This window comes from Lagenorhynchus albirostris, chromosome 11 (genome assembly GCF_949774975.1).
Source record: "Lagenorhynchus albirostris chromosome 11, mLagAlb1.1, whole genome shotgun sequence".
Lineage (NCBI taxonomy): Eukaryota > Metazoa > Chordata > Mammalia > Artiodactyla > Delphinidae > Lagenorhynchus > Lagenorhynchus albirostris.
The window spans coordinates 87,387,664-87,414,148 of NC_083105.1; the positions used below are offsets into that span (position 1 = coordinate 87,387,664).

A 26,485-nucleotide genomic window follows, 5' to 3' on the forward strand; every position below is an offset into this window, starting at 1 on the left:
TATTACTTCCAATTGGTTGAAAGGACCGACCCGGAAGGGTGGATGCTCCTGGCTGGAAAGAAAAGAAAGCCAGGTGGCGGGAAGTTTTCGTTGGAGCGCGTCTGAAAGCGGTGAGTAGCGGACCTGAGGCAGGGGCGTTTTGGGGTCGGAGACCGAGGAGGGGAGGATGTCCCTTAACCCCCTGGGGAGACGTTCTGGGGTAACTCCCGTTACCGCTTTGAAACAGCTAATATTCCTTTTCCTGGCTGATGGGGAGGCCGGCTCATTTCCTTCCACCAATACATTGGGGAGAAACAGGGGCCCTCGCCCTTCTAATCGAACTCTCTATCATCGCTCAGCTCTAATGGAACTCGGTCCTTTAGGGGCACGTTCCACTGCCGACCGGTCTTTTTTTATCACCAGCCTTTTCCGTGCAGGAGGCTTGGGTACCACAGCCGGTTTATTTGCAACCACTGTTTACTGGGAAACGCCACTGGGAACGCCTAAGCGCAAGGGAGGGTATTATTAAATTGCTGTTGCGTCTAAACGCAGGGGGCGAGGAGTTGGAGGATGTGTGTGTGTGATTTAGCCTCTGGTACTTGGTGTCAAGCATGCATGACTGCCTGAGACCCTGTAAAATATTTCCTGAGGATGCTTGCAAAAGTTCAGATATAGCAAGTAAAACCACTGAATCATGGAAGTAGTAATTAGTAAAAGTTCATGTGTACACACCAAAAAGACAGTTTGCCAACCGGGAGCACTCAAATCGAAACATGGAATTAGGCTCAGGGCTATATTGTTATAAAGCAGCTTGTTTAGTAAGGACTGTTTATTCTTCACACTGATTGGTTATAATATTAACATTTTCTTAAAGGATAGGGAATTGATTAGTGGTTACCTCATAGCATCCTTGGGAAACAGTTGGAGTTTTGCTTCTGATTTCCAGAGGCAGAAACAAAAAAATGCCCCAGGTCAAGTTAGTCTTTCAAAATAAGCTAAATTAAGTTTTGTTTGTATGTCTGTGCTGGTTTTGTCTGCCCAGGAAATTTTCAAGACTGGTCTCCGTTTGTTTTGGATTTTAACAGTGCCTAGGTATACTTCTGACACACATGCTATAGATAGCTCATTAATTTTTGAACATATTTTATGTTCAGATAGCTTTTGCTATTAAATCACATCCTTTGGGGAAGGAGTTTATGAGCAGTTTTTTAACAGTATAATCAAAGGAGTCGTTTAAAATAGTGGGGCAAAATGGTTGTAGATTACATCGTTTCATAAGTATAGAAAAACCCTCTGCTTTCAATCTCAGCAAACCTGAGCCTGCACTATATGCAAGGCACTGTGCTAGGCTATGTGGATACAGATGTGAAGGGACTCAATCCCTACCCCCCTGGAGAACCTTACAGTCTAGAGAAGGAGAATTATATTTCCACAAAATGGTGAAGACATATTCATATCGATAAATAATTAGAAGTCCTTGGTTTACTCCCCTCCTTCAGTATCTTTTAGTGGTGTGGCCCTTCCAAACTTCTTAGCAAGGTAAAGAAGACCCTACTTATTTTTCCAGCCTAGTAGTGACTACAGAATTCTACATGAGGAAGGGCATAAGATCAGCAGTTTGAGTAAGGGTAGGGTGATGCTGAAGCTTTGGAGAACATTCTAAGTTAGTTTTGGAAAATATTGGTGTTCCATGTCAGAGTTGGGGGAGGTGTTCCTGGAGATTATGGACAATCTAAATAAAGTTCCTACCCTCCAACCTGACCTCCTTCCACTTGCTCGTGTGTACTCTTAAGTTTTAGTCATTCAGAAATATTTTGAGTTCCTTAATACAAACCAGGCTTTTTCCCCACTTCTGACCTTTTCATGTTCTCTCCCTCTGAAATCTCACCCCTCTGTAGAATACCAATTCCTCTTTTAAGATTGAGTCTAAATTGTAACCCTTTAAAGCAAATATTCAGTAAAATGTTAAATTATTAATTTGAATATTATGTTAATGGATTTTGCTTCATCTGGGATATTTGAATCTATCCAACTTGTTATTTGTAAAATAGCCTACACCATCCCAATTTTAGAGACAGGGAAAGGGGCTGAGATGAACAAGTTGTTTAGGTTTGCTAAGATCACACAGTAATTTAGTGGTAAAGCTGTTTAACCTCAAAGCTTTGCTCTTTTTTTGTGACATTGCTTTGTGTCTGGTGGATATTTGTTCAGTGTTCTTGACGTCATACTTGTTATTATATGTTTATGTGACTTTGGACACCTCTGAAATCTAGAGAATTTTCCATAAAAATGTAGAGTGGGAAGAAGCATGTAGTCCTTATTGAAAGGTCACTGCAGTATATAGTTTACTTTCTAACATTTTTTGTGCTTAGTAATGACATTATCATTGAGCATTATCAACGGTACTGTTTTTAAAAAGTTGTTGCTCTGATTTTTTTTTCACTTTTAGAAAGAAACTTGGCTCTCCAATTCAACTTTAGAATGGCATCCATTTCAGGTTAGTGGAGATGATTACATTTTGTAGTTCATTCTCTTCTCTTTCTAATTGCATGTTTTTCTCTGTACCTTCCCCTCAATTTTGCTGTGAACCTTAAACTGCTCTAAAAAAGTCTTAATAGAAATTAATAAAAAATAAATTTAAAAAATACTGGTTTTAAAAATTTTGATTATAGAAGTGATGTTTTTTCAGATTTTTTTTCATTGTGGGAAAATGTACTTAATGAAATTTACCATTTTAACTGCTTGTAAGCATGCAGTTCAGTGGCATTACGTGCCTGGCATTACGTGCATTTGCACTGTTGTGCAGTCATCACCATTATCCACCTCCAGAACTTTTTCATCCCTCCAAACTGAAACTCGGTACCAGTTAAACCCAGTCCTCCCTTCCCTGCAGCCCCTGGTAACACTATTCTGCTTTCTGTCTCTGTGAATTTGACCATTCTAGGTACCTAATTTAAGTGGAATCATACAATATTTGTCCTTTTGTGTCTGGCTTATTTCACTTAAGCATGTCTTTGAGGTTCATCTGTTTTGTAACATGTATCTTTTTAAGGCTGAATCATAGTCCATTGTATGTATATACCACCTTCTCTTTATCCATTTGTCTGTCAGTGGACATTGGGTTATTTCACTTTTTGGCTTTTGTGAATAATGCTGCTACAAACATTGTGTACAAGTATCCATTTGAGCCCCTGCTTCCAGTTTTGGGGGGTATATACCTACAAGTGGAATTGCTGGTTAACATGGTGTTTCTATGTTTAATTATTTTAGGAACTACTGTACTGTTTTCCATCGTGACTATCCCATTTTACATTCCCAAAAAGCAATACGTAAGAGTTCCAAGGAATGATATGTTTCTTGATAGCATTTGGGAACTTATCAAGTAGACAATATAAATCATTTATAATCTCACTAGTCAGGTTAATACTGTAACATTTAGATGTATTGTTTTTCAACAAAATTTTTAACGTTTTGTACATAATGTTTGGTAATGTGATTTTTAAAAACATAATGTAGATATAGAGTATAGACATATTGTTAAGTAAATTCTATGTTGTAAATATTCTATTTTTAATACTGTTTTGTATTTTATTGTTTTGAAGTGACATTAAACAATTAACACTTTTGGTGTTGAACTTTCAGTCTGTCTCCATTTTTAAAATGTAAAAAAGGTTGCATTGAACATCTTTGAATCAAAAGCTTTGTGTGCGTCTCTGATTATTTCCTTAAGATAAGTTCCTGTAAGTGGAGCTATTTGAAACGTTTTTAAAGTATAAAAGAAAAACTTCCATTTGACCTTTTCCAGGCAGCTACTCTTGGTATTTTGGTATATTTCCATCCATTGCTTGTTTTTATAAACTTGGCTAGATTCTGTTGTGCTTATTAGTGAGGTCTTGCTGACTATTCAGTAAAGAAGTGGATGGCAGGAGTGAGGAACTTATTCTATGGTATTTTCCTGTCCTTTGTAGGATATAGTGAATATGGCCTTTGCTACATACTAGCACTAACAGTGGGGTAAAAAGATTAGGTTCTTTTCAAACTTTAAAGAAATGGTTTTCCTAAGTATGGCATCCTCCCATCCACCCCTAAAAACTACAATTTATTTAAATATAAATATGAAAAAAATAGTGACATAGATTTTGGCTTTGTCTCATGACTCATTCTCACAGCTTAAGGGTTAATAATAAATAGTAACAATTTAAGTTATATTAAATGCTAATCCAAATGTTCTTTACTAAGAGACAAAGGTGAAGGTTTCAGAGATGTTACGGAACCTTGCCTCAGTTGGGTATAGTTATTATTGGAATGCATAAATGAATTATTCTACTTAACAAGACTTTAAGCTTTCTCAGTAGGCTATGCTTTTAAAATAACTGAGTAATGACATAGATAAATTTTATTTAAGAGGAGATGCTTACTTTGAATCATTGCCTTTACAATATTGTGCCCCTTTCAAATAACCCACCTCTTCTATTGTTCTACCCACTTGTCGAACTATATTTGAAATGCCTCTGAAGTTGCCTTCAGGCAGTTTATTGATTTGGATTTGACGGCTTCCCTTGTGGCAAATCCCTTTCCTTTCGTTGTTCATTTCAGTATGGGATATTGCTAGAAAATGTGCTGTTTCTGAAGACTGATACCTCCCTTGCATCAGCTGTAAGCTTAGGAACTCTGGAGTGTGATTCCTGCTCAATACTATGTGCTCTTGAGATATATTATAGTAATAAGCCCTCTTTGTTACGGATTATTGAAATCTTTCACTTTTCAATCTCATCTCCAATAATACAAGTCATGTGTTGTCCGTGCTGGCAATAGAGGTGACATAATTTTGAACAAAAACATTAAAAGACCCTGATTTATTACAACTAGCTCTATTTTCTTATACTCTTAGTCAATCAGGACTTTATCTAAGGTACGATGATACTGACTTTGTAGCGTAGTTTGACATTAACATCTCTGTTACGTAGGATTTGATCAGGAAGCAGAGCCACTATGAGAGATAGAAGGGACTAACTGTAGGGATTCTACTTGGTGTGAATATGGGAAGTGGTTAAGCTCTTTCTTTCTGTCTGTTGCCTGCGTGTCTGGAGCTGGGCCCAAAGTTGGAGGAGCCAGCAGTTAGGAAGAGAAGATGCATATGCAGTGGGGAATGCCCAAACAAACTGCTCCCCACGAAGATGAATCTTACTGGAACCTAGATCAGTCTCTTATTGCCTCAAAGCCTCCAGTGTAGGTGATGCAGGACCTGTCAAAATGCTCACGTCCTTCCCCGTGGAGTTGCATATGACCTGGCTGAGTGTTCAGAGAAGCCAAGGGAGGAGAACCAACAGGATCTAGAGGAGCTGCAGACCCTGCTGTCTCCCTAAGGATATCTAGCAGCAGCTGGAATCATGGACCCAGTTGCTGCCCCATGCCAGTGAGGTCACCAGGCCTGACCTTGCACTGACCTTCTTAAATATGGAAAATATGGCGACGGCTTCACTTCCACCTTCTAAATCTCTGGCTCCCCAACATGATACAGCTGTCCCTGGTCCAACCAAATATACACTGATCCTCTCCTCCGAAGAGGACAGGAATTCTTTTTCTTCATCTTTGCGTGACGCTCATTCCTCTTCTTGCTGAATCACATCCTTCTTGATAATCTTCTAACTTAAATCCTGAGATACGAGGTTAGAGACTATTAACACTTTTTATTTTAGAATTTAGGGGAACGCGAGCAGGAACATCAATCAACCCATCCACCCATCCATCAACTGACCAACCAACCAACCAGCAACAAGAAAAACCCAAATTTGGCTTATATAGGAATGTCAAAATAAGGGAGAAATGCTTATAGCTATTGCAGTTCTTGGTTCTCACCTGATCACGTGGTCATAGCTATTATTTTATAACTGCCTTTTCAACTTCTCATTCCATATCCTTTTGTTCTCAGCAAGCACCTCACCTGGTCATGGGGCCTTGCCTGGTGGGATATGCCTTAGCAGTTTGCTTATAATGAGTTTTTGTAGTTTTCCATTAACTCTAATCAGAGGACATGGGAATACCAAAAGACAGCCTAGAGGATCCCCTCCATTCCAGACACACTTCTTTCCTCTGCAGTGTCATAGCAATCCAGTTCCCTTGAATGGTCAGGATCACTCCCCCCAGCCTGTCCAGTAACCCCCTTCTTTGCCTGTTGCTTTCCTGTCGTGAGGAATGCAAACTGGCCAAGTGGTAGTCAACTCCAGTTAAATGGAACCGTTGCTTTTCCTCCTGGTATAAGAGTTCTTCCTCGCTGAGACCTCTAGACCAGCAGAGTCCAAAGTTTCAGGGATGGGAAGCAAACATTTCACTAGTGGCAGTGGGAAGAGCACTATTCACTGTTTGGATAGGTAAGCACACTTATCTGCCTTCCACTTGGTCTTTCCTACCATAATAGTCCTTACTCTTGGGTCAGGAGACCTACGTGTGAACTCAGCCAGTTGCTGAATATACCTGTTCTAATTATGCCTGCTGGAACTGGGGAAGTAACCACAGAGTAGGTTGGAGGACCTCCTAACCCACTGTATGATGCACCCAAGCAAAACTGCATTGATCATCGGCTTTGCTTGTCCAGTCCCTACTCTGACTGGTGGATCACCGTGGCATTTTAGTTCTCCAGGAATTATCAGTTTAGAGTTGATGTCTGGTAATTTCTGAGAAGTTATTTTCCTTTTCCCAGTACACAATTACCTTGATAAGTTTCTCTGGAGAAGGATAGTGGAAAGATTTACCACATAAATTTTTAGCTGTGTAGGAGAGTCCTTTTTCAAAGGGCCCCAACTTCCACTTTATACAAGGGACTCTAGGTCTATAAACTGGCCATTTCCAGGAACTGGTTGAAGGACTATGTCTCCGTTGCGGTGATTCAAATCAGGCTTGTGTTTACCAGAATCAGGCCTTTGTATTTTGCCTGTACAGATCAAGTCGTCTGTTTCCATTTCAGACATCATGATCAGCTAGCTACTGCCGAAGATCTCTGTGGGTCAGACTGTTCTACTCTATTGCCGGGTATGGCAGCCACATCTACGTTTCCTCTGGTCGTGAACTGAATTCCCAGCATTTAGCCCCCATGTCTTAGAATCCATCATTCTCGTTGATTCAGGTAGTCTAGTTCAAAGGCAGTACTTCCCATGGTCATTCCGGGCTTACAGAGAACAGCCATTCCAGCCCTCCCAACTTTCTGATATTCATCTTTGGGACTAGCTAAGTAAATTATTAGAGCCACTCCTGGCCACTATATTTAGCACACTAAATCTAGAATTAATTTCTTTCTTTTTTTTTTTTTAAATTTTGTTGTTGGACTGTGTCCTGTCTTTTTAAAAAATAAATCTATTTATTTATTTTTGGCTGCGTTGGGTCTTCATTGCTGCCTGGGCTTTCTCTAGTTGTGGCGAGCAGGGTCTACTCTTCATTGTGGTACGCGGGCTTCTCATTGCTGTGGCTTCTAGCTCTAGGCGTGCGGGCTTCAGTAATTGTGGCACACGGGCTCAGTAGTTGTGGCTTGTGGGCTCTAGAGCACAGGCTCAGTAGTTGTGCAGCATGGGCTTAGTTGCTCTGTGGCCTGTGGGATCTTCCCGGACCAGGTCTCGAACCCGTGTACTCTGCATTGGAAGGCGGATTCTTAACCACTGCACCAACAGGGAAGTCCATAAATCCAGAATTTCTTATTGAGTCCACACCAGTAAATTTGGCTTCATTCAATATTGTATGCACCTTGATTTAGTAGCCTTAGGACCTGTTCCCACGTATACTCTCTAGTTTCTGGTGATGGATATTGGCAGATGCAACTCTTTTGGTGTGTGTCATGTTTTCTCACAGTTCACATTTTTATACCTCATCCTCTGGGGCCTCGTGGGTCTTGTAGCACTGGAAGGTGGTGGGGGCGGATCCTTCGAGTGATTAACATGCTCTTGCAGGGCATCTACCTCAGGAAAGACCGTAACAGGCAGGAGGAGGCTGTTTCAGAAAGGGGAGGGGGGGGCAAAAAAGACTTGGCAGAATTAGTGGCTCAAGGTCCCCTGCTTTGTTGGAATCTGCCCATATGTTCCCATCCCGATTTCAGGGTCTCACTCCTTCCAAATCAATGTCCTAACTTTAACAGAAGAGTCCCTGCGAGGTTGGGAATTCAGTTTGTATCATAATTCAGCCACCTGCAGAATTTAAACTTGTTTGTATTCAGTAATCTCTGGAGATAAGGGTTTTGTTTAGGACAGTCATAGAAACTTTGAGGTCCCTTTATGGACACCCTGCATTTCTCTCATCAAGTGCTCCAGCATACTCGCAAGCAACCAACCAACCCCATTATTCTTACAAAAATGTTCTGTGACAGCAAACACTTGGTCACCCAGAGCATTGCCTTCTCTAGGTACTTAATTACTGGTATCTATAGATGATAATTTAACTTTGTCTACTGCATGCTGTGGAATACCATTATCGCTTCTACTACTGCAGAGAGGGGTCATTAATACCCTTAAATCTAATCAGATCAGAGACTCAATTCCAGGTGGCCCAGAAGCGATTCAGAGAACCCATTAAGGTTCTGTTCCTCTGGGACAACATTTGGCATTGGTCAGGTTCCATCAGAGAAGCTGAATCATTATGAGTGATATAAGGGATTTATGCCAGGGATTAGTCTCTACATGATCATGGGAACTGGTGAAGAAGTCCGTTGCTGGTCTGGAAGTCACAAGAGCCAGCAGCAGGGTCAGGAGGATGGATGTGGCATGTGGGAGGATAAGGAAGAGCTGAAACGCACTAGGACCAAGTGGAACCTGTGTGTCATTGGGACTCATGTGATGTGTCACTGTCCCCAAGGCTCTGACCTCCAGGACGCTGGTGCCCTGCGGAAGAGCTGGTGCACTTGCCGCAGAAAGTTGCATTTGAACCCAGCCAAGGATTCAAAGAAGCTGAAGAAGCTGTGGGTAAACCTGCCCCTGCTTCTGCCCCCTGTCAGCAAGGTGAGCCAGCGGATCAGCGACAACGGGAGTGAGCTGCAGCAACACCTGACCTTATGCCAGCCTCCTGACTGTAAACCTGGCTGCTGTTTCATTCCTACAGATTTCCCTGGTGGCCAGCCCTAACCAAGAATCATGCAGGCAGTTGGTAGAATACAAAGCCACCGGAGCATCCTATTGTAAATCATAACTATAAGATTTCATCTCATGAAAAGATGAGATATATAAGATTTAATCTCATGAAAAGGCATTAAGACTGGACACTGACTGGGAATTCCCTGGCGGTCCGGTGGTTAGGACTCTGTGCTTTCACTGCTGAGGGCCAGGGTTCAATCCCTAGTCAGGGAACTAAGATCCCACGAGCCATGCAGCATGGCCAAGAAAAAAAACAAACCAAAAAAACAAAACAAAAACTGGACACTGATTAATGCAGGCAGATGTTTTAGAAAACACCAATCTATAAAATTTTTCTAGCTTCCACTGATGTGATATCAAAAGAAGTCTCACTTTGACTTTAATATTTGGACTGATTAGAGTCATATGTTAAGGCTTCTTTATAAGTTAGCATGCTGGCCTTGTAATGCCAATTCCAGTAGCATGCTTGATTTCTCTCTTTACTGTTACATCATTGTATTTATAATCACCGACTCCTTACAATGTCACAGTATGAACCCAAATATGAATGTTTTTGTAAAATGATAGCTAAGTAGTTAGGGTATGACTTTTAAATAATTTCCTCTTGCTTCAAAGTCTGGTCACTTTACTGAAATGATTTAGGAGATGGTTGGACCACTGCCCTACAACATAATAAAAAAAATTATTATAGATGAAATGCTTAACTGTGTGCCAGGTACTGTGTTAAGAACTTTCAATATGCTATCTCATTTAATTTGTTATAGCAGTTCTATGAAAGCTAGGTATTAATATTATCCCCATTTTACAGATAGGGAAATTGAGGCTCAGTTAAGTAGAAGGTACTTAGCCTGAGGTCACTCAGCCAGTAAGAGGAAGACCTAAGATTTAACTCGGGTCTGTGTGGCTCCAAAACACATGCTCTTAACCACTCTGCTATACTACGATAAGTATATAATTTTGATGGTGAGGAATACGTAAAAATCAATAATAAGGAAACCTAAAGTTGTGATTAACTCTGTCTGGTCATTGTATCTTTTTTCCTCCCTCGTAGCTCTAAATGAGGAACTGGATTCTATAACCAGTGAGCTACATGCGGTAGACATTCAAATTCAAGAACTTCTGGAAAGGCAACAGGAGCTTATTCAGAAAAAAAATGTCCTAACAAAGAGACTAAAGCAGTGTTTAGAGAATTCTGATGCTGGCGAGAGCAGCGAATGTGATTCGTCACCTGCCTCTTGGAATAAAGAAGGTTTGCTCTTTTTTTGTTGTTTTTCTTTTTATCTTTGCCAGTTTTGTTTCTTCTCAGTTCTATGAACTGGAATTAAATCATTGTGCCTGGGTCAGTGCTTTCTAGTAGCTTAAGAGTTGAAACTAGCCATTCCTTAAGTGGCAGGGGAACTTGGAAGCAGACCATTCTTTACCCATGTTCTTTTTAAATGAAGCCTTTATTATTCACAATGTATTATTTTGTGCAAATATGGTTTTAGCAACATTAATCGGTGCTTGGAAAAATAAGATATTTATTTAACTCAGTTTTCTAGGTTTTAACTAGAAAAAATTAAACAATTGAGAAAAAAATTCACACTTGTTAAAAGGCAGTGCATTCTCCTGCCCTAGTGAACAAACCTTTCTTGATTCAGGGTCTTGCCAAGCATCTTGTTTATCATTAATTGTGGAATACTATAACTCTTGAAAGAATTGAATTGCTTTTGTGGGCCTTTTTTTCCAGTGTTCATTTTTAAACAAGATATTTACACCAAAAATTTCAGGTAATCGTTAACTTTGTTCATGATAGTTGAGTTTTCTATGATGCTATGAATTTCCTGATGGACATGCAGACTGTTTTTCAAATACCTGACCAAACACCTTTCTCCTCTGTAAGTTATTTATCACCGGCAAATGTTGTCATTTTTTTCTGATGTACTTTTTCTTATGATATATCATTAAGTATGATTTTGCTTAGCATCGGGAATTAAACAGATCTCAAAATTATTATTATAAAAGTTAAATTGTCCATAGTATTAAAAGTCTTATATATTGATCTGATTCTTCTCTATTATAAAAACAGCCATTCACATTTGTGTCTCATTCATAATACTGAATAGTTCTAATCTATCTGGTTTGTTTTTCTCTTTCTAGATTTTCCATGGTCTGGTAAAGTTAAAGATGTTCTGCAAAATGTCTTTAAACTGCAGAAGTTCAGGTCACTTCAGCTGGAAACGATTAATGTAACAATGTCTGGAAAGGAGGTATTTCTCGTTATGCCTACAGGTGGGGGAAAGAGCTTATGCTACCAGTTACCAGCGTTATGTTCAGATGGTGGGTATTAATCAACATTAATTTAACGTGAAGAAACATCGTTTCTCTGAATATATCTTTAAGTCTTTAAAAAAAATGTCTAGCCCTATATTTGCCAAAATCAAGTGCATTTTTGTTTGATTTCTCTCTCCACTAATACACTTTTAAAGGATTCACCTAGAGAGGGAATGTTAAAGACTGAGAGTAGGGCTTCCCTGGTGGCACAGTGGTTGAGAGTCCGCCTGCTGATGCAGGGGACACGGGTTCGTGCCCCGGTCCAGGAAGATCCCACATGCTGCGGAGCGGCTGGGCCCGTGAGCCATGGCCTCTGAGCCTGTGTGTCTGGAGCCTGTGCTCCGCAACGGGAGAGGGCACAACAGTGAGAGGCCCGCGTACCGCAAAAAAAAAGACTGAGAGTAATTCATTCTTTTATCTGGTTCCTGAAACATCATTAAAGAACATGTTGTAGGAGAAAAAGCCCTAGAAAAGGAGTCAGTAGGCCTGGAGTCGAGCCCCAGGTCTTTGTGGAGTGTCTGCTGTGGTGTTAGGCCCTGGAGATACTGGAGTCAGCAGATGTATGTGGTCCTCGTTTTCACAGAGCTCAGTGGCCAGCAGTGCTTCCTCAAACTTTAACGTGCATAAAAATCAGCTGGTAATCTGATCAACATGCAGATTCTAGTTTAGTGTGAGACCCAAGAGCTTGCATTTCTGACAGGCTCTCAGATAACACTGATGCTGCTGTTTGGGGACTACCAGGGGTATAGAGCAGGGTCAGCAGACTTTTCCTCGAAGAACCAGTCAGTAAATGGGAGAGGCTCTGCGGTCCGTGAGGTCTGTGCCGACTGCTCAGCTGCCAGTGTAGCAGGAAAGCAGCCACAGACAATAGGTAAAGGGATGGCTGTGGCTGTTTTCCAGGAAAACCTTATTTACAAAAACAAGCAACCGGCCCTTAGTTTGTTGACCCCTGGTCTAGAGAATACAGCTTAATTGCAAGCAATTGCTTTAAGGGTTTTGTGATAAAGGTTTTAATAGGGAATTAAGTCAGTGCAAAGATCTGGTCTAGGGGCTGTTAGGGAAGGCCTGAGGAAGTGGCTTTTTTTTAATTTTAATTTTTTTTTAATTGAAGTATAGTTGATTTACAGTGTTGTGTTTCAGGTGTACAGCAAAGTGATTCAATTATACATATATATGTATATATATATTTTCAGATTCCTTTCCCTTATAGGTTACTACAAAATATTCAGTAGAGTTTCCTGTGCTCTACAGCAGGTCCCTGTTGGTTATCTGTTTTATATATAGTAGTGTGTATATGTTAATCCCAAACTCCTAATTTATCCCTCCCTTACCCTTTCCCCTTTGGTAACTATAAGTTTGTTTTCTGTGTCTATGGGTCTGTTTCTGTTCTGTAAATAAGTTCATTTGTATCTCTTTTTTTTTTTTTTAAGGATTCCACATATAAGTGATATATGATATTTGTCTTTCTCTGTCTGGCTAACTTCACTTAGTATGATAATCTCTAGGTCCATCCATGTTGCTGCAAATGGCATTATTTCATTCTTTTTTATGGCCGAGTAATATTCCATAGTGTGTTTTTGTGTGTGTGTGTGTGTGTGCGCGCACCTAAAAGTGAGAGAACATGCATGGTGTGGGGTATTCAATAACCTGGAATCATTTCAGTGTGGCAGGCAGTGAAGGCCAAGACATGTGGAAAGAATCTTTAAAGATATTTTAAAAACTTTTCCTTAGATGAGTGGAAAGCTATTGAAGGGTCTTCAACAGGTAAGAGACTTGTCAGATTTGTGGTTTAGAAGGATAATTCCAGCAGATGGAGGAATTCCAGAAATATTTAGGAGGTACGTTCAGTAGGACTTGGTATTCATTGGATACAGGACTAGGAGAAGAGATAGTCTAGCTGCCCAGATTTGAGGCTGGGACAGATGGTGAAGTTGTTCACTGAAACAGGGTACATTGGAGAAAGAACTTATTTGGGAATGGAGAGGGAAGGTGATGAATTTAATGTGGGGCCTGTTGAATTTGTGATGCCTGCAAGATATCCAGGTAGTATTGTCCTCTGAGTAGGAGGATGTTTGAGTGGAAAGCTTGGGTCCGAGAGACCTGAGGTTGCTGGGTTGGAGGCTGTTAGTATGCAGATGGCTATTGAAGTGAATTATATCATCCAGAACAGCGTGAGAAGAGAAGGGTGCCCAGAACAGAAACCAGAACACCAAGAGTTTAGGGATAAACAGAGACAGAGGGCCTTACAGAGAAGGCTAATACAGAGTAGCAAAGTGTAGGAGGGTAGTCAGGAGAGTATGGGGTTATCAGAAGCCTGGAGAAGGGAGTATTTCAAGCAGGGAGTAGTTAATAGTGATGACTGTTGGCAAAAGGTCAAATAAAATAAGGACATGGAAGTTCCAGTGGACTTAGTGACAAGGGACTCAAATATGACCTTGGCTAGAGCAGCTTCAGTAAAATAGTTGGGTGGGAACCAAAGAGCAATTGTTTGGGAGTGAGTAGGAGTGAGAAAGTAGAACCAGTGAAAGGGACACTCCTGGGAAAGAATTGCTATGCAGGGAAAAAGACAGGGGGCCCTGAATTAGGTGTTCAGGGTTTCTTCAAATTTGAGAGGGACTTGACCGTGTTTAAATGTAATGAGGGACTTCCCTGGTGGTCCAGTGGTTAAGACTCCGCACTTCCACTGCAGGGGGCACGGGTTTGATCCGCGGTCGGGGAACTAAGATCCTACATGCCATATAGGGTGGCCAAAAAATAAAATAAAGTAAGATAAAATAAGATAAGATGATAAGATAAAATAAAATACTAATGAGAAGGTGCCAGTAATGAGGGAGAAAGTGAAAATACAGGAGAGAGGACTAATTGAGAGGGTAAAATCCTTGATAAGGTCGTAATCTTGAGTATATTTTTTAAACTGGTCTGCTTTCTGCCCTAGGTTCTTTTAAGGAACAAACTACAGAAACGTAAGAACTTAGGATTTTAACAATGTAGAATAGCTTTTGTAGCTGCTGCAAACAATTTCAGTTCTCAGAGAAAGGGGATATATTACGATAACTTGTCAGTCAATAAAACCGTTCACTGATTTCTGATCCGACTAAATTAATCTGGTGCAGTAAGTGAATGGATACTTATGTAACTATCATTCTAGATGATACAAGTTGCTATGTTTTCTTTGGAAAGCTAACTGGATAGTATTTGACTTGATTTATATCATTTTACTGAGATTACCAATACCAAATGTTAAAAATGATAGTAAATTCCAAATGATAACATCTATCTATATTTCTGTAAGACTGATAGGGTGAGAGATGTCTGTTTATCTTATATCTGCTTATTTGGCTTATTGTTTATTCGTATCTACCTCCTTTATTAATGAGGGTAAGAAATAGCTGGTATATTGCTAAGGCTGCATTGAAAATCAGTCCGAATTGATAGGCAGGGCCGGAAGTTACAGTAAAGAAGGTAAACTCATTCTGGTGGTGATATAAAATTTAAAGTAGATTTCTTTCTCTTTTAGGTTTTACACTTGTGATTTGCCCATTGATCTCCCTTATGGAAGACCAATTAATGGTTTTGAAACAATTAGAAATTTCAGCTACCATGTTAAATGCTTCTAGTTCTAAGGTATGCGTGTGTGGCTTTTATTGTATTTTATTTTTAATTTACACTCTTCATTGAAATAGGAACCTTAGATTCAATTGAGTTGCTTATAAAATTAAAAAACTGATAACTGTTTACATTGGAGTCGAAAATTACTGCTCATAGGTCAGTTCTAGCCCACTGCCTATTGTGTGTGGTCCGTGAATTAAGATTAGTTTTTATATTTTTAATTGGTTAAAAAAAATCAAAAGAAGAATAGTATGTTGTGAAGTGTGAAAGTTACATGAAATTCAGATTTCAGTGGCCATAAATAATGTTCTGTTGGAACAGAATCATGCTGGTTCTTTATGTGTAGTCTGTGACTGTTTTCCCGCTGTAACGGCAGAGTTGAGTAGCTGTGATATGGACCACAACACCTAATATTTTCTATCTGGCACTTTACAGGAAATATTTGCTGACTGTTTTATAGTGTCCATTCTAAAATAGTGAGCAAGAATTTCTTATTATGCAATATAATTAAATAGAAAAAACGAATTAGTAACAAGGTACCCAACCCCTGTGGAATTTCTTCTGTTTGGGAATGGACTCTCTTACCTTTATCTGTAGAATAAAGCATTTCCAAGGTGTTTGTTTTTTAAAAAGAATATTATTGAAAATTTAAAAAATATACAAAAGTAGAGAGAATAGTATAAAAACTGCCATGTATCGTTAAGTACCTTTAACAGTTATCAGCATATGACCAATTTTTTTCGTCTATATATCCCCAATTTCCCCTCCTGCCCACCCTTGGTTTATTTATTTGAGATAAGTCCCAGACATCATATCATTTCAATTGTAGCTTCTTCTTCAGTGTGTATCTCTAACATTTTAAAAAGGTAACTGCAATGCCATTATCACATCTAAAAAATTTAGTATTAGTTCTTTAAAACCATCATATAAAAAGATTCAGATTTTTGTCTCATCAAATGTTGTTATTTTTTTTAATCATGGTCCAGATAAGGTTCATGCATTATGTTGTATTGGTTGATATATCCATAGGTTTCCCTTATTTCTTGTTTCCCACGCAAATTATTGTTTAGGTTGTTTTTTTTGTTTGTTTTTTTGTCCTATACTTTCCTATATTTTGTTTCTTCCTGACTGTATTCTTGTGATGTTGTTTCACTTGTTTCTTTTAGTTAGATCTAAAAGCTTGACTGTATTTGGGCTTTCTTTTCTTTTCTTTTTTTTGGCAAGAGTATACTTTCCCCTGGTATCACTCAGGAGGTATATAAAACCCAGTTATATTTTTGTGACATTAGCTTGATCAGTGGGTTCAGCTTATGTCTGCCTGCTCTATAATTATCAAGTTCTCTATCACCTTTTCACCTAATGGTTTTTAGCAGCCACCGATGATTATTGCCTATCCTAGAGCATTATTTAATTAGGGGGTTACAAGACGGTGATTTCTAATTCTCACTTTTTCTTATATTAGCTAGACTTTTTCTGTAAAAAAGAACTTTTTCCTTATTAACTCTGCATATTGAAAGTTCTTTCCCTTTCTTTACCAATTTTCAGAAAGAGTTGGTTTTCCAGCATTCTCCGAAGGTGGTCAATAAGTTCTTTTTTTTTTTTTTCCCAAGTATCATTGTAAATTTACGGATTTTTAACATGTTTGATGTCTTTTGATCCATAGTTATTATTCTTTTTTTATGGTGAAATAGTCCCATCTTTGAGTAGTGAGAGTCTTATCTAAGGTGGCTTCTCAATCTAGCTCATAGCTTTTGAGTCTTTGCTTTCTTTTATAAGATATTCTGTGCTCATTTTGTATATTTCCTCCCAGCCCTAAAGTCAGCTATGTCTTCAGGAAGCCCTGGTTCTCCTAGTCTTTCCCATATAATTTTGTTTTATTTAAACTCTTGTGTCATTATAACTGCTTTCTCATTCACCAAAATGAATCTGTGGAGAACACTGCCTTCTCATATTGCACTTCTTTTTTTTTTTTTTTTTTTTTTTTTTTTGTGTTACGCGGGCCTCTCACTGTTGTGGCCTCTCCCGCTGCGGAGCACAGGCTCCGGACGCGCAGGCCCAGCGGCCACGGCCCACGGGCCCAGCCGCTCCGCGGCATGCGGGATCCTCCCAGACCGGGGCGCGAACCCGCGTCCCCTGCGTCAGCAGGCGGACTCTCAACCACTGCGCCACCAGGGAAGCCCATCATATTGCACTTCTTTAAAACTGAAAAAGAGAGTAATAATAATGGAAAGTACAGTTGACCTTTAAACAACGTGAGGGTTGGGGGCCCCTAACTGTACACACAGTCAGAAATCTGTGGGTGACTTGTAGTCAGCTCTCCTCATTTCAGGGATTCAACCAACTGCAGATCGCAGTACTGTAGTATTTACTATTGAAAAAAATCTGCATGTAAATGGACCCATGCAATTCAAATTTGAGTTGTTCCAGGGTCCACTGTAGTTAGAAAGGTGTGATAATTACAAGTTCAGGCTATGTCACTACTGCTTGAAGAGTTGCTGAGGAAATAGCCTTATGTTTGCTCCTCTAATATTTCTGGGACATTTAGGACCAGCTGAAATATTTAATACACTTTGGCCATTTCTTAACAAAACTAGGAATATCTCGAGTTAACAAACTGCTTTTCTGGGATGATTGAAAGTGTTTTGACTTTCTATCGCATTCACCACTTCTTTTGGTCCTAATTAGGTTAGAGGGAGAAAATACAACATCCACTGTTCTAAATATTACAGAAAATAACAACATTAAGAACCTAATAGCTGTTAGTTCTTAAGATTTATTCTTATTACATATGTCAGCGGTCCCTGACCTTTTTGGCACCAGGGACCAGTTTTTTGGAAGACAGTTTTTCCACGGACGGGGGTTGGGGGTGGTGGTGGTTTCAGGATGACTCAAGTGCATTACATTTATTGTGCACTTTATTTCTATTATTATTACATTGTAATATATAATGAACTAATTATACAGCTCACCATAGTGCTGACAGGAGGTGAGCTCAGGCAGTGACGTGAGCGACGGGGAACGGCTGTAAATACAGATGAAGCTTTGCTCACTCGCCGCTTATCTGCTGTGCAGCCCGGTTCCTAACAGGCCACGGACAGGCAGTGTTCTGTGGCCCGGGGGTTGGGGACCCCTGATATATATAATATATAAATATATGTATTTCATATTATAAAAATTTAATGAATAAAATACTTCATAAAACCTAAATAGATTATGAGTAGATTTGATAACATCATTAAAATAGCTAGTTCACACATGCATGAAATGATTTCAAATATAATGTTAAAAATTAATAAAACTCACCTTTATCACCATACCTGTTGCATTGAGCTTACATTTTGGCATTTATTGTGAAAAATTTAGCAGTATGCCTTTATGGAATAAATGCTTATTGGAGTGTCTTCACATTCATTTTTTTGTTCTCTTTTTTGTCAAATGAGATTATTCTTTTATCAGCAGTCTGGATGTAAGTAAGTAACTGAAATGCTGTTTGCACAGCTGCCATGAAGTTTAGTACTGGGACATTACTTTGATTTTAATGAAGTAAACATCTGTTGCTAAAAGAGCCCCAAGGCTGTTGCTTCTGAGTAATGAATGTCTTCATTTACCACTGAGTATTGCAGTCTGCTAGCTTAGCTCTGCTATCATTGTGTCTGTGTTTCCTTTCAATAGGAGCATGTGAAATGGGTTCATGCTGAAATGGTAAATAAAAACTCCAAGCTAAAGCTAATTTATGTGACTCCAGAGAAAATTGCAAAAAGCAAAATGTTTATGTCAAGACTAGAAAAAGCCTATGAAGCAAGGAGATTTACCCGAATTGCTGTAGACGAAGTTCATTGCTGTAGTCAATGGGGACATGATTTCAGACCTGGTATGTATGTTGTATCTAGAAAACCCCTTGATGCTAGGGACTCTTTTCTTACTCAGCTTTACATGACGGAAATGCCTGCTTCCATTAAAATTATCTTCTTAGGTAGTTATTACTCATTTTTTCTTGCCTTAATATAAGGGGAGTCAAGAGGCAGAATCTTTGATCTCTTTACCCCTCACCCCTGGTAGTGTTTATTAGTCTAATTGCCTTTATCTTTTGAAATGTGTGCTTATTAGCAAATATTATACCTTGCCATCTTTAGCCATAAAGGTTTACTGACCTCCAGATTCTCCTTCACATCTGTTGAGGAATTTGCATCTGCTTCAGATTTGTCTCTTTTAGTCATCATTCTGGGTGTCTTTAGCACCCACTTCAGGATCTACACCCAACTAGCTCCTCAGTGTTATAGTTCTATGGTATATTTTAGTAACCTTATTCTTTGCTTCTCCAACAGAATCCTACAGTCATAGCCTGAATCAGATTACTCAGACATGTTCTGTGCAAAAAAAATCTGAAAATTAATTAAATTGTTTGGGTTTTTTTGCTATTGAGTTGTATGAGCTCTTTATATATTTTGTATATTAACTAACCTCTTATCAGGTATATGATTTGCAAATATTTTCTCCCATTCCATAGGTTGCCTTTCATTATGTTAATGGTTTCCTTTACTATACAGAAGCTTTTTAATTTGAGGCAACTCCACTTGTTTTTTTGTGTGTGAGTTTTTTTGCTTTTGTTGCTATTGCTTTTGGCCTCAGATTCAAAAAATCGTTGCCAAGACTGATGTCAAGGAGCTTATCTCATATGTTTTCATCTAGGAGTTTTATGGTTCCAGATATTACGTTTGAGTCTTTAATTCATCTTGAGTTGACTTTCATATGTGGTGTAAGATAAGGGTCCAGTTTTATTCTTTTGCATGTGGCTGTCCAGTGTTCCCAACACCATTTATTGAAGAAACTATCATTTCCCCATTATATGTTCTTGGCTCCTTTGTAGTAACTTTATTGACTGTATATGTGTGGCTTTATTTCTGGGCTCTCTATTCTGTCCCGTTACTTTAGCTATAGCTTTTATTTGTATGTTCTTATACTTTTATTACTGTAGCTTTGAAACATAGTTTGAAATCAGGAAGCGTAATACCTCTGGCTTTGTTCTTTCTCAGGATTGCTTTGGCTATTTGGGGTCTTTGTGGTCCATACAAACTTTAGGGTGGTTTTTCCTATTTCTGTGAAAAACACCATTGGACTTTTGATAGGAATTGCACTGAATCTGTAGATTGCGCTGGGTCATTTGGACATTTAAACAATATTAATTTTTCCAGTTCATGAGCACAGAATATCTTTCCATTTGTTTGTGTCTTCTTCAGTTTCATTCATCAGTGTCTTTTAGTTTTCAGTGTATAGATATTTCACCTTCTTGGTTAAATTTATTCCTGGGGATTTTATTCTTTTTTGATCTAGTTTAATTTCTCTTTCTGATAGTTGTTATTAGTGTATAGAAACACAACTGATTTTTGTATTTTGATTTTGTATCCTGCAACTTCGCTGAATTTGTTTATAAGTTCTACAGGTTCTTGGTGGAGTCTTTAGGGTTTTCTATGTATAATATTATGTCATCAGCAAATAGTGAGTTTTACTTCTTTCATTCTGATTTGGATGCCTTCTATTTTGTTTTCTTACCTAATTATTGACTAGGACTTCCAATCTATGTTGAATAAAAGTGGTGAGAAGGAGGCATCCTTGTCTTGTTCCTGACCTTAGAGGAATAGTTTTCAGCTTTTCACCATTGAGTATGATGTTAGCTGTGGGCTTGTCACATATGGCCTTTATTATGGTGAGATTTGTCCCCTCTAAACCTACTTTGTTGAGAGTTTTTATCATGAATGCATGTTGAATTTTGCTTTTTCTGCATCTACTGAGATGATCATGTGATTTTTAGCTTTCATTTTGTTACTGTGGTATATATCACATTGATTGATTTGCAGATATTGAACCATCCTTGCAATCCTGGAATAAATCTCACTTCATCATGGTGTATGATCCTTTTAATGTATTGCTGAATTTAGTTTGTTAATATTTTGTTGAGGATTTTTGTATCTATGTTTGTCATGGATATTGGTCCATAACTTTTCTTGTAGTGTTCTTTCCTGGTTTTGGTATCAGGATAACGCTAGCCTCGTAGAATGAGTTTGGAAGTGTTCCCTTCTCTTCTATGTTTTATAAGAGTTTGAGAAAGACTAGTGTTAATTCTTCTTTAAATTTTTGGTAGAATTCACCAGTGTAGCCATCTGGTCCTGGACTTTTGTTTGTTGGGAGGTTTTTGATTACTGATTCAATCTCCTTACTAGTGGTTTTTCTGTTCAGATTTTCTATTTCTTAATGATTTAGTTTTGATAGGTTTTAGTAGGAATTTATCTGTTTCTTCTGAGTTGTCGAATTTGTTGGTATATAATTGTTTACAATAGTGTCTTATAATTGTATTTTCATAGTATCAATTGTTATGTCTCCTTTTTCATTTCTGATTTTATTTATATGAGTCTTCTCTCTTTTTTCTTGTTGAGTATGGCTAACAAGTTGGTCTATTTTGTTTATCTTTTCAAAAAACCAGCACTTAGTTTCATTGATCTTTTCTGTTGTCTTTTTAGTTTCTATTTCTTTTATTTCCATTCTGATCTTTGTTATTTTCTTCCTTCTGCTAACTTTGGGCCTAGTTTGTTCTTCCTATTTTAGTTCCTTGAGGTGTAAAGCTAGGTTGTTTATTTGAGATCTTTCTTGTTTCTTAATGTAGATGTTTTTTGCTATGAACTTCCCTCTTAGAACTGCTCTTGCTGCTTCTTGTAAGTTTTGGTATGTTGTATTTCCACTTTCACTTGTCTCAAGACATTGTAATATTTCTCTTTCTTCATGTGTATCTCAACTAGCGTGACTACAACTAAATGCCTCCCAAAAGGCCTGTTCTTTTTTCTTCTATCTTGTAACTGGGAATCACTATTTGCCCTGTTGCTGTGTGCAGTCAAAAACTTTTTTTTTTTCTTGATCAAAAACTTTTGATTTGCTTCCCTTCTCCATGTCTTTCCCTCTTCCTCCCTATTCTCCCAAGCAATTTCCCCTTCAATCTTCCCTATCTTAGAAAATCACTTAATAACCACTCACACATTTACTCAAGCCAGAGTTTTAGCAAATCTGTTTAGTCAGGGTCTAGTCAGAAGACAAAAGCCATACCAGTTATTTGAACACAGAGAATTTACATTACATTATGTAAAGAATTGTTAACTAAGTAAAAAGTGATTATAAGCAGCTAACTGAAAAAGGAAAAGAAAACTAATGTATCATGGAGGTAAAAGCTAGAAGAAGCAACTACCATCCCTAGGGCTGGGGGAACAGGAAGAAAAGGTTGGGATTGACGTGATTTAGAAACCTAGAGGAGGGGCCTTGTGGAGCTGATGCTCAGACCTATGGGAGGCCCAGCTCCCTGGTGCTGGTGTCTGTGGAGGCAGAGATAGGGTGGACCTGTGATGAAGTCAGTTCTGCAAAGCTTAGAAAACTGCCAGCTGTACTCAGCTGCTGCTAAGTGGTGGATAAACCTTGCTGGGGCGACATTCCCGAGAACACCAGCAAACACACAGGAGGCAAACTGGAAGGAGCAGCACTCTTCTTCCTCCCCCAGCCTTGCACTTTGTGCTTCCAGGGCCAGCTGGCAAAGCAGAGATTCCCCACTCCAACGCCACAAAGCGGAGTCTAGAAGGGTGGAGTTGGAGCTGAGAACGAGTAACTTCATGGTGGCACATTGTCCCTGACTTATCCTACCTCTGCAGATCCGGTCCACCACCAAGTCCTATCGCCTCCACCTCTAAGTTGAATCTCAAGCTTGTCCACTTCTCTTTGTCTGTACTGCTATTTCTTAAGTCCAGCTGGGCTCCTTTCCACCAGTCTACTACACTAGTTCCCTAGCTGGTCTCTGTTCCAGTCTTACCCTTTTACAGTTCATCCTTCACCCAGCAACCAAATCAAATCATGTTACTTCCCTCCCTAAACTACCCAGCAAACTCTTTGTACTTAGAATAAAATCTACATTCTTAACTGGGGTCCCTAAGACCATATGTGATCTGTCCCCCGTTTGTCCCTGCCCCATTTCCCCTCACATGTTATACTCCAGCTACAATAAGGTTATCATGATGACCACTTACCATGCCCTGATAATCAGATACTTATTGATTTACTCCTTGCATTGTCTGATTTCTTTGCTTGAATTGTAGTTCCATTTGCATAGCACCTTTGCCTTGTTTTCTCACTTTATCTCTGGTGCCTAGGTCTCTAGGTGCTTGGCACATAGTTAAAAGTGTTCAACATATGCCAGGTGATGAATGGATGAATCTTGGACTCTTCCCCCACCCTCCCCCCACCATATCCCAATAGTCACTAGGACCTATGGGGTTCCAGTTCATGTATTTCAGTCTTTTCTTTCTGATTTATCCTCAGTGTCATGCCTTATTTCATATTCACTGTTTTTAGTTTTCCAGTCTGTCATTGCCACCTTTTAACTTGTCTCCCTTTCTTCAGCCTTTTGCTTTACTCCAGCCCATCCTTCACACTTCCACCAAAAGATGATTCCTGAAACATAGACCGTGTCCTTTATCTGCTTGAAAAATCACACGACTCCTCATTTCCTATAGGGGAAAGTTCTAGCTCCTTAGAATCAACCAACTGTTCAGTTCATAGTTTTACTTGAACCTGCCTTTTTTTTTTGCGGTACGCGGGCCTCGAACCCGCATCCCCTGCATCGGCAGGCGGACTCTCAACCACTGTGCCACCAGGGAAGCCCCTTGAACCTGCCTTTTTATACTCTTTGGAGTAACAGTATCAGTCAGGGTTTGGGTAGGGAAGCCGAGCTCTTATGAATGTTAAGGAATAAGGGATTTATTTTAGGAAGCAGACCTTGCGCAATTGTGGGAGGAGCTGGGGAAGGAAGGTCTGGAGGGGGAGAGTTGGAGGGTCAGAGAAAAGTCACTGACTAGTCCTGGAGCAGTGGTATGGGAGGACCAACCAGAGCTTGTAGAGAAATCTGCAACTGGCATGGCCATTGCCAGAGGGGCTGCAAGGGGGAGCTCAGGCGAAGTCTCTGGTTAGTTTCCTCTGAGTAGCCGTCACCTCCGTGGGTCTGCTGCCAGGCATCTAGGGGGCCGGCGTTGATCAGTGAAGCCTACAGCTGGGAAGAAGAGCTGAAGGAGGAATGGGGAAGAACTGGGACAGGCTGGCATTTGTCCACCATCCTATCTGCCGGGAAGGCCCTTCAGAGTGTAGCAGCTGCTTCTCTCCTGCCTCCCAGGCCTTACACAGGTTCCTCTTCTGGTCCAGCTGTAACTTGGAACCATCCAGGGAATAGAGTAGAGTTCCCAGCCGACTGGGGTTGACAGTAGGTCCATCTAGCACAGCACCCTGTGGTCTAGCCCCTCTGAACTGCTTGCTGACACCTGAACCTGCCGAGTGATTTCATGCCAGTGTGTTTGCCGCATGTGTGCATGCTGCTTCCTCTGCCTGGTGTTTTCTTCTTCTTCCCTTCCTCCCGAGCTTCCGCTGGATTCTTCCAGACCCAACTCAGATCTTACCTCCCTTGAAGCTTTCACAACTTCCCAAGCAGTTACTTTCTGTTCCGTTTTCATACGAGTCCTCTACCTTAGCATTGAGCCATCTCTCCCACATTTCTTTTTCACTTTTCTCCAAATAGTTTAAGTCCTTAAGGGTGTACTCATAGACAACTTCTCCAGTGACGTAGATGTGTCTAATAAATATGAGCCCAGAACGGCTTTCCTGAAGTGGGTTATATAAAAACCAGTGCCCTCACCAAGCGTCTTCTGTTCTGAGTTTGCCACTCTTGGATGATACCTGTGGTAGAAGGGTTTCGACTGATGGCCTTTTTATCTCTCGTCAGTTGCCATAGATTCAAACACTATGGCTCCTCCCACTCTGCCTCTCGAATCCACTGTTCAGCAGGTATAGACCAGTGCTTAGCTGATTGGAAATGTTGTGGTATTCCCTATCGAAGACACCTATGGCCAAGAAGTGTTTCTGAAGAACCAGTTAAAAGTAGAGTAAAGCCTGTCTTATCACCAAGGCTAGGCAGCAACCACAGCTTAGATATAGATGGCTGTGGAAGTAAAATTGCAGTCACCTTGATGATCTGCAGCATGTTAGAAGATGTAATTTACTCCTTAAAGGATAGCAAGAGGGCTACTTTGTTTTTTGGGTTTTTTTCCCAGATTATAAGGCCCTTGGTATTTTGAAGCGGCAGTTCCCCAATGCATCGCTAATTGGACTGACTGCAACTGCGACCAGCCATGTTTTGAAGGATGCTCAGAAAATACTGTGTGTTGAAAAGTGTTTTACTTTTACAGCTTCTTTTAATCGGCCAAATCTCTATTATGAGGTATGTAACTTTTATGTCAATTTATTTTTTATTTATTTATTTATTTTGTGGTACGCTCCGGACACGCAGGCTCAGCGGCCATGGCTCACGGGCCCAGCTGCTCCGCGGCATGTGGGATCTTCCCGGACCGGGGCACGAACCCACATCCCCTGCATCGGCAGGCGGACTCTCAATCACTGCGCCACCAGGGAAGCCCTGTGTCAATTTATTTTGTGAAGGATTGCAGAAGAAAGGTTACTTTTTCATTATGTCTATTTACGTCACAGTTAATTATATTTAAAAGTTTAAAAAAAATCAAGTGAGTATAAGCAGACTTATTAAAGAATGCTTTCTTCATATATCTCCTGTGCTGTTTAATTCTTTGCTCGGTTAAGTAGAAAACACTGCCTCATTAAATTTGCGTACACGCTTTCTTATGCAAGGATGGAGAGAAAGCATGTATTGATACTAAGGACCCTAATGACATCTCTATAGAAATTATGAAATAATGCAAAAATTAATATACCATTAAAGATTTGCTAATACTCCCTATTTAGATTTTATTTGATATACAACCTTGAAAGGTAAATAACCTCACAGCTGTTTTTACTTTCCAGTCCTTTTAAGGATAGACTTAATATTTTTCTGAGCTCTTACTGACTAGTTGTTTCTGCCATGGTTTATGTTTTTACAAAAGTAGCATCAGAAAATTTTAAAAGTCTCTGTCTTTACAACTTATTCACTGCTTCTGTGCCTCCTCATCTCTGGTAAATTCAAAAATAAGGATCAAGAAGCATCTGGGAGGTGATAGGGTCAGATGAGCGAGTGAAAGAGTAATAGAAAAAAACACCGTGCCCAAGAAAGAGCGGCGCCTTGAAAGTTATAAGTAAACGACCGCATGAATGGTACTCATTAATTTACTTTTTAATAAGTTAACTTTTTTTTTAGGTTCGGCAGAAGCCCTCAAACACTGAAGATTTTATTGAGGATATTGTAAAGCTCATTAATGGAAGATACAAGGGGCAATCAGGTAATATAGACACAAACCAAGTTTGAAGACTGAGAGAGAACTTTCCAAAAGTAGCACGTTATTTACACTAATACACTGAGAAAAAGATTAGCACCAGAAATATTAATGCATGGCAGAAGAACTTGAAAATATCATGATAAAATTAATTTGCTTGGTTATCTTAGAAATCAG

At 39.6% G+C, this 26,485-nt stretch overlaps 1 protein-coding gene across 2 annotated transcripts in view; it reads left to right on the forward strand.

The window, feature by feature from the left end:
- Positions 1–40: 40 nt before the first annotated feature.
- RECQL (RecQ like helicase) overlaps positions 41–26,485 on the forward strand; it is a 33,275-nt gene continuing 6,830 nt past the window's right edge. For both annotated transcript variants that reach the window (XR_009543572.1, XM_060166748.1), the window contains exons 1-8: positions 41–110; positions 2,429–2,476; positions 10,141–10,338; positions 11,229–11,408; positions 14,920–15,026; positions 18,684–18,882; positions 25,139–25,305; positions 26,233–26,314. Coding sequence is in view for 1 of the 2 variants with exons in the window: in XM_060166748.1 (XP_060022731.1) it covers positions 2,461–2,476; positions 10,141–10,338; positions 11,229–11,408; positions 14,920–15,026; positions 18,684–18,882; positions 25,139–25,305; positions 26,233–26,314 (949 nt within the window). In the remaining variant the exon portion in view is untranslated. The remainder of the gene's footprint in view (positions 111–2,428; positions 2,477–10,140; positions 10,339–11,228; positions 11,409–14,919; positions 15,027–18,683; positions 18,883–25,138; positions 25,306–26,232; positions 26,315–26,485) is intronic.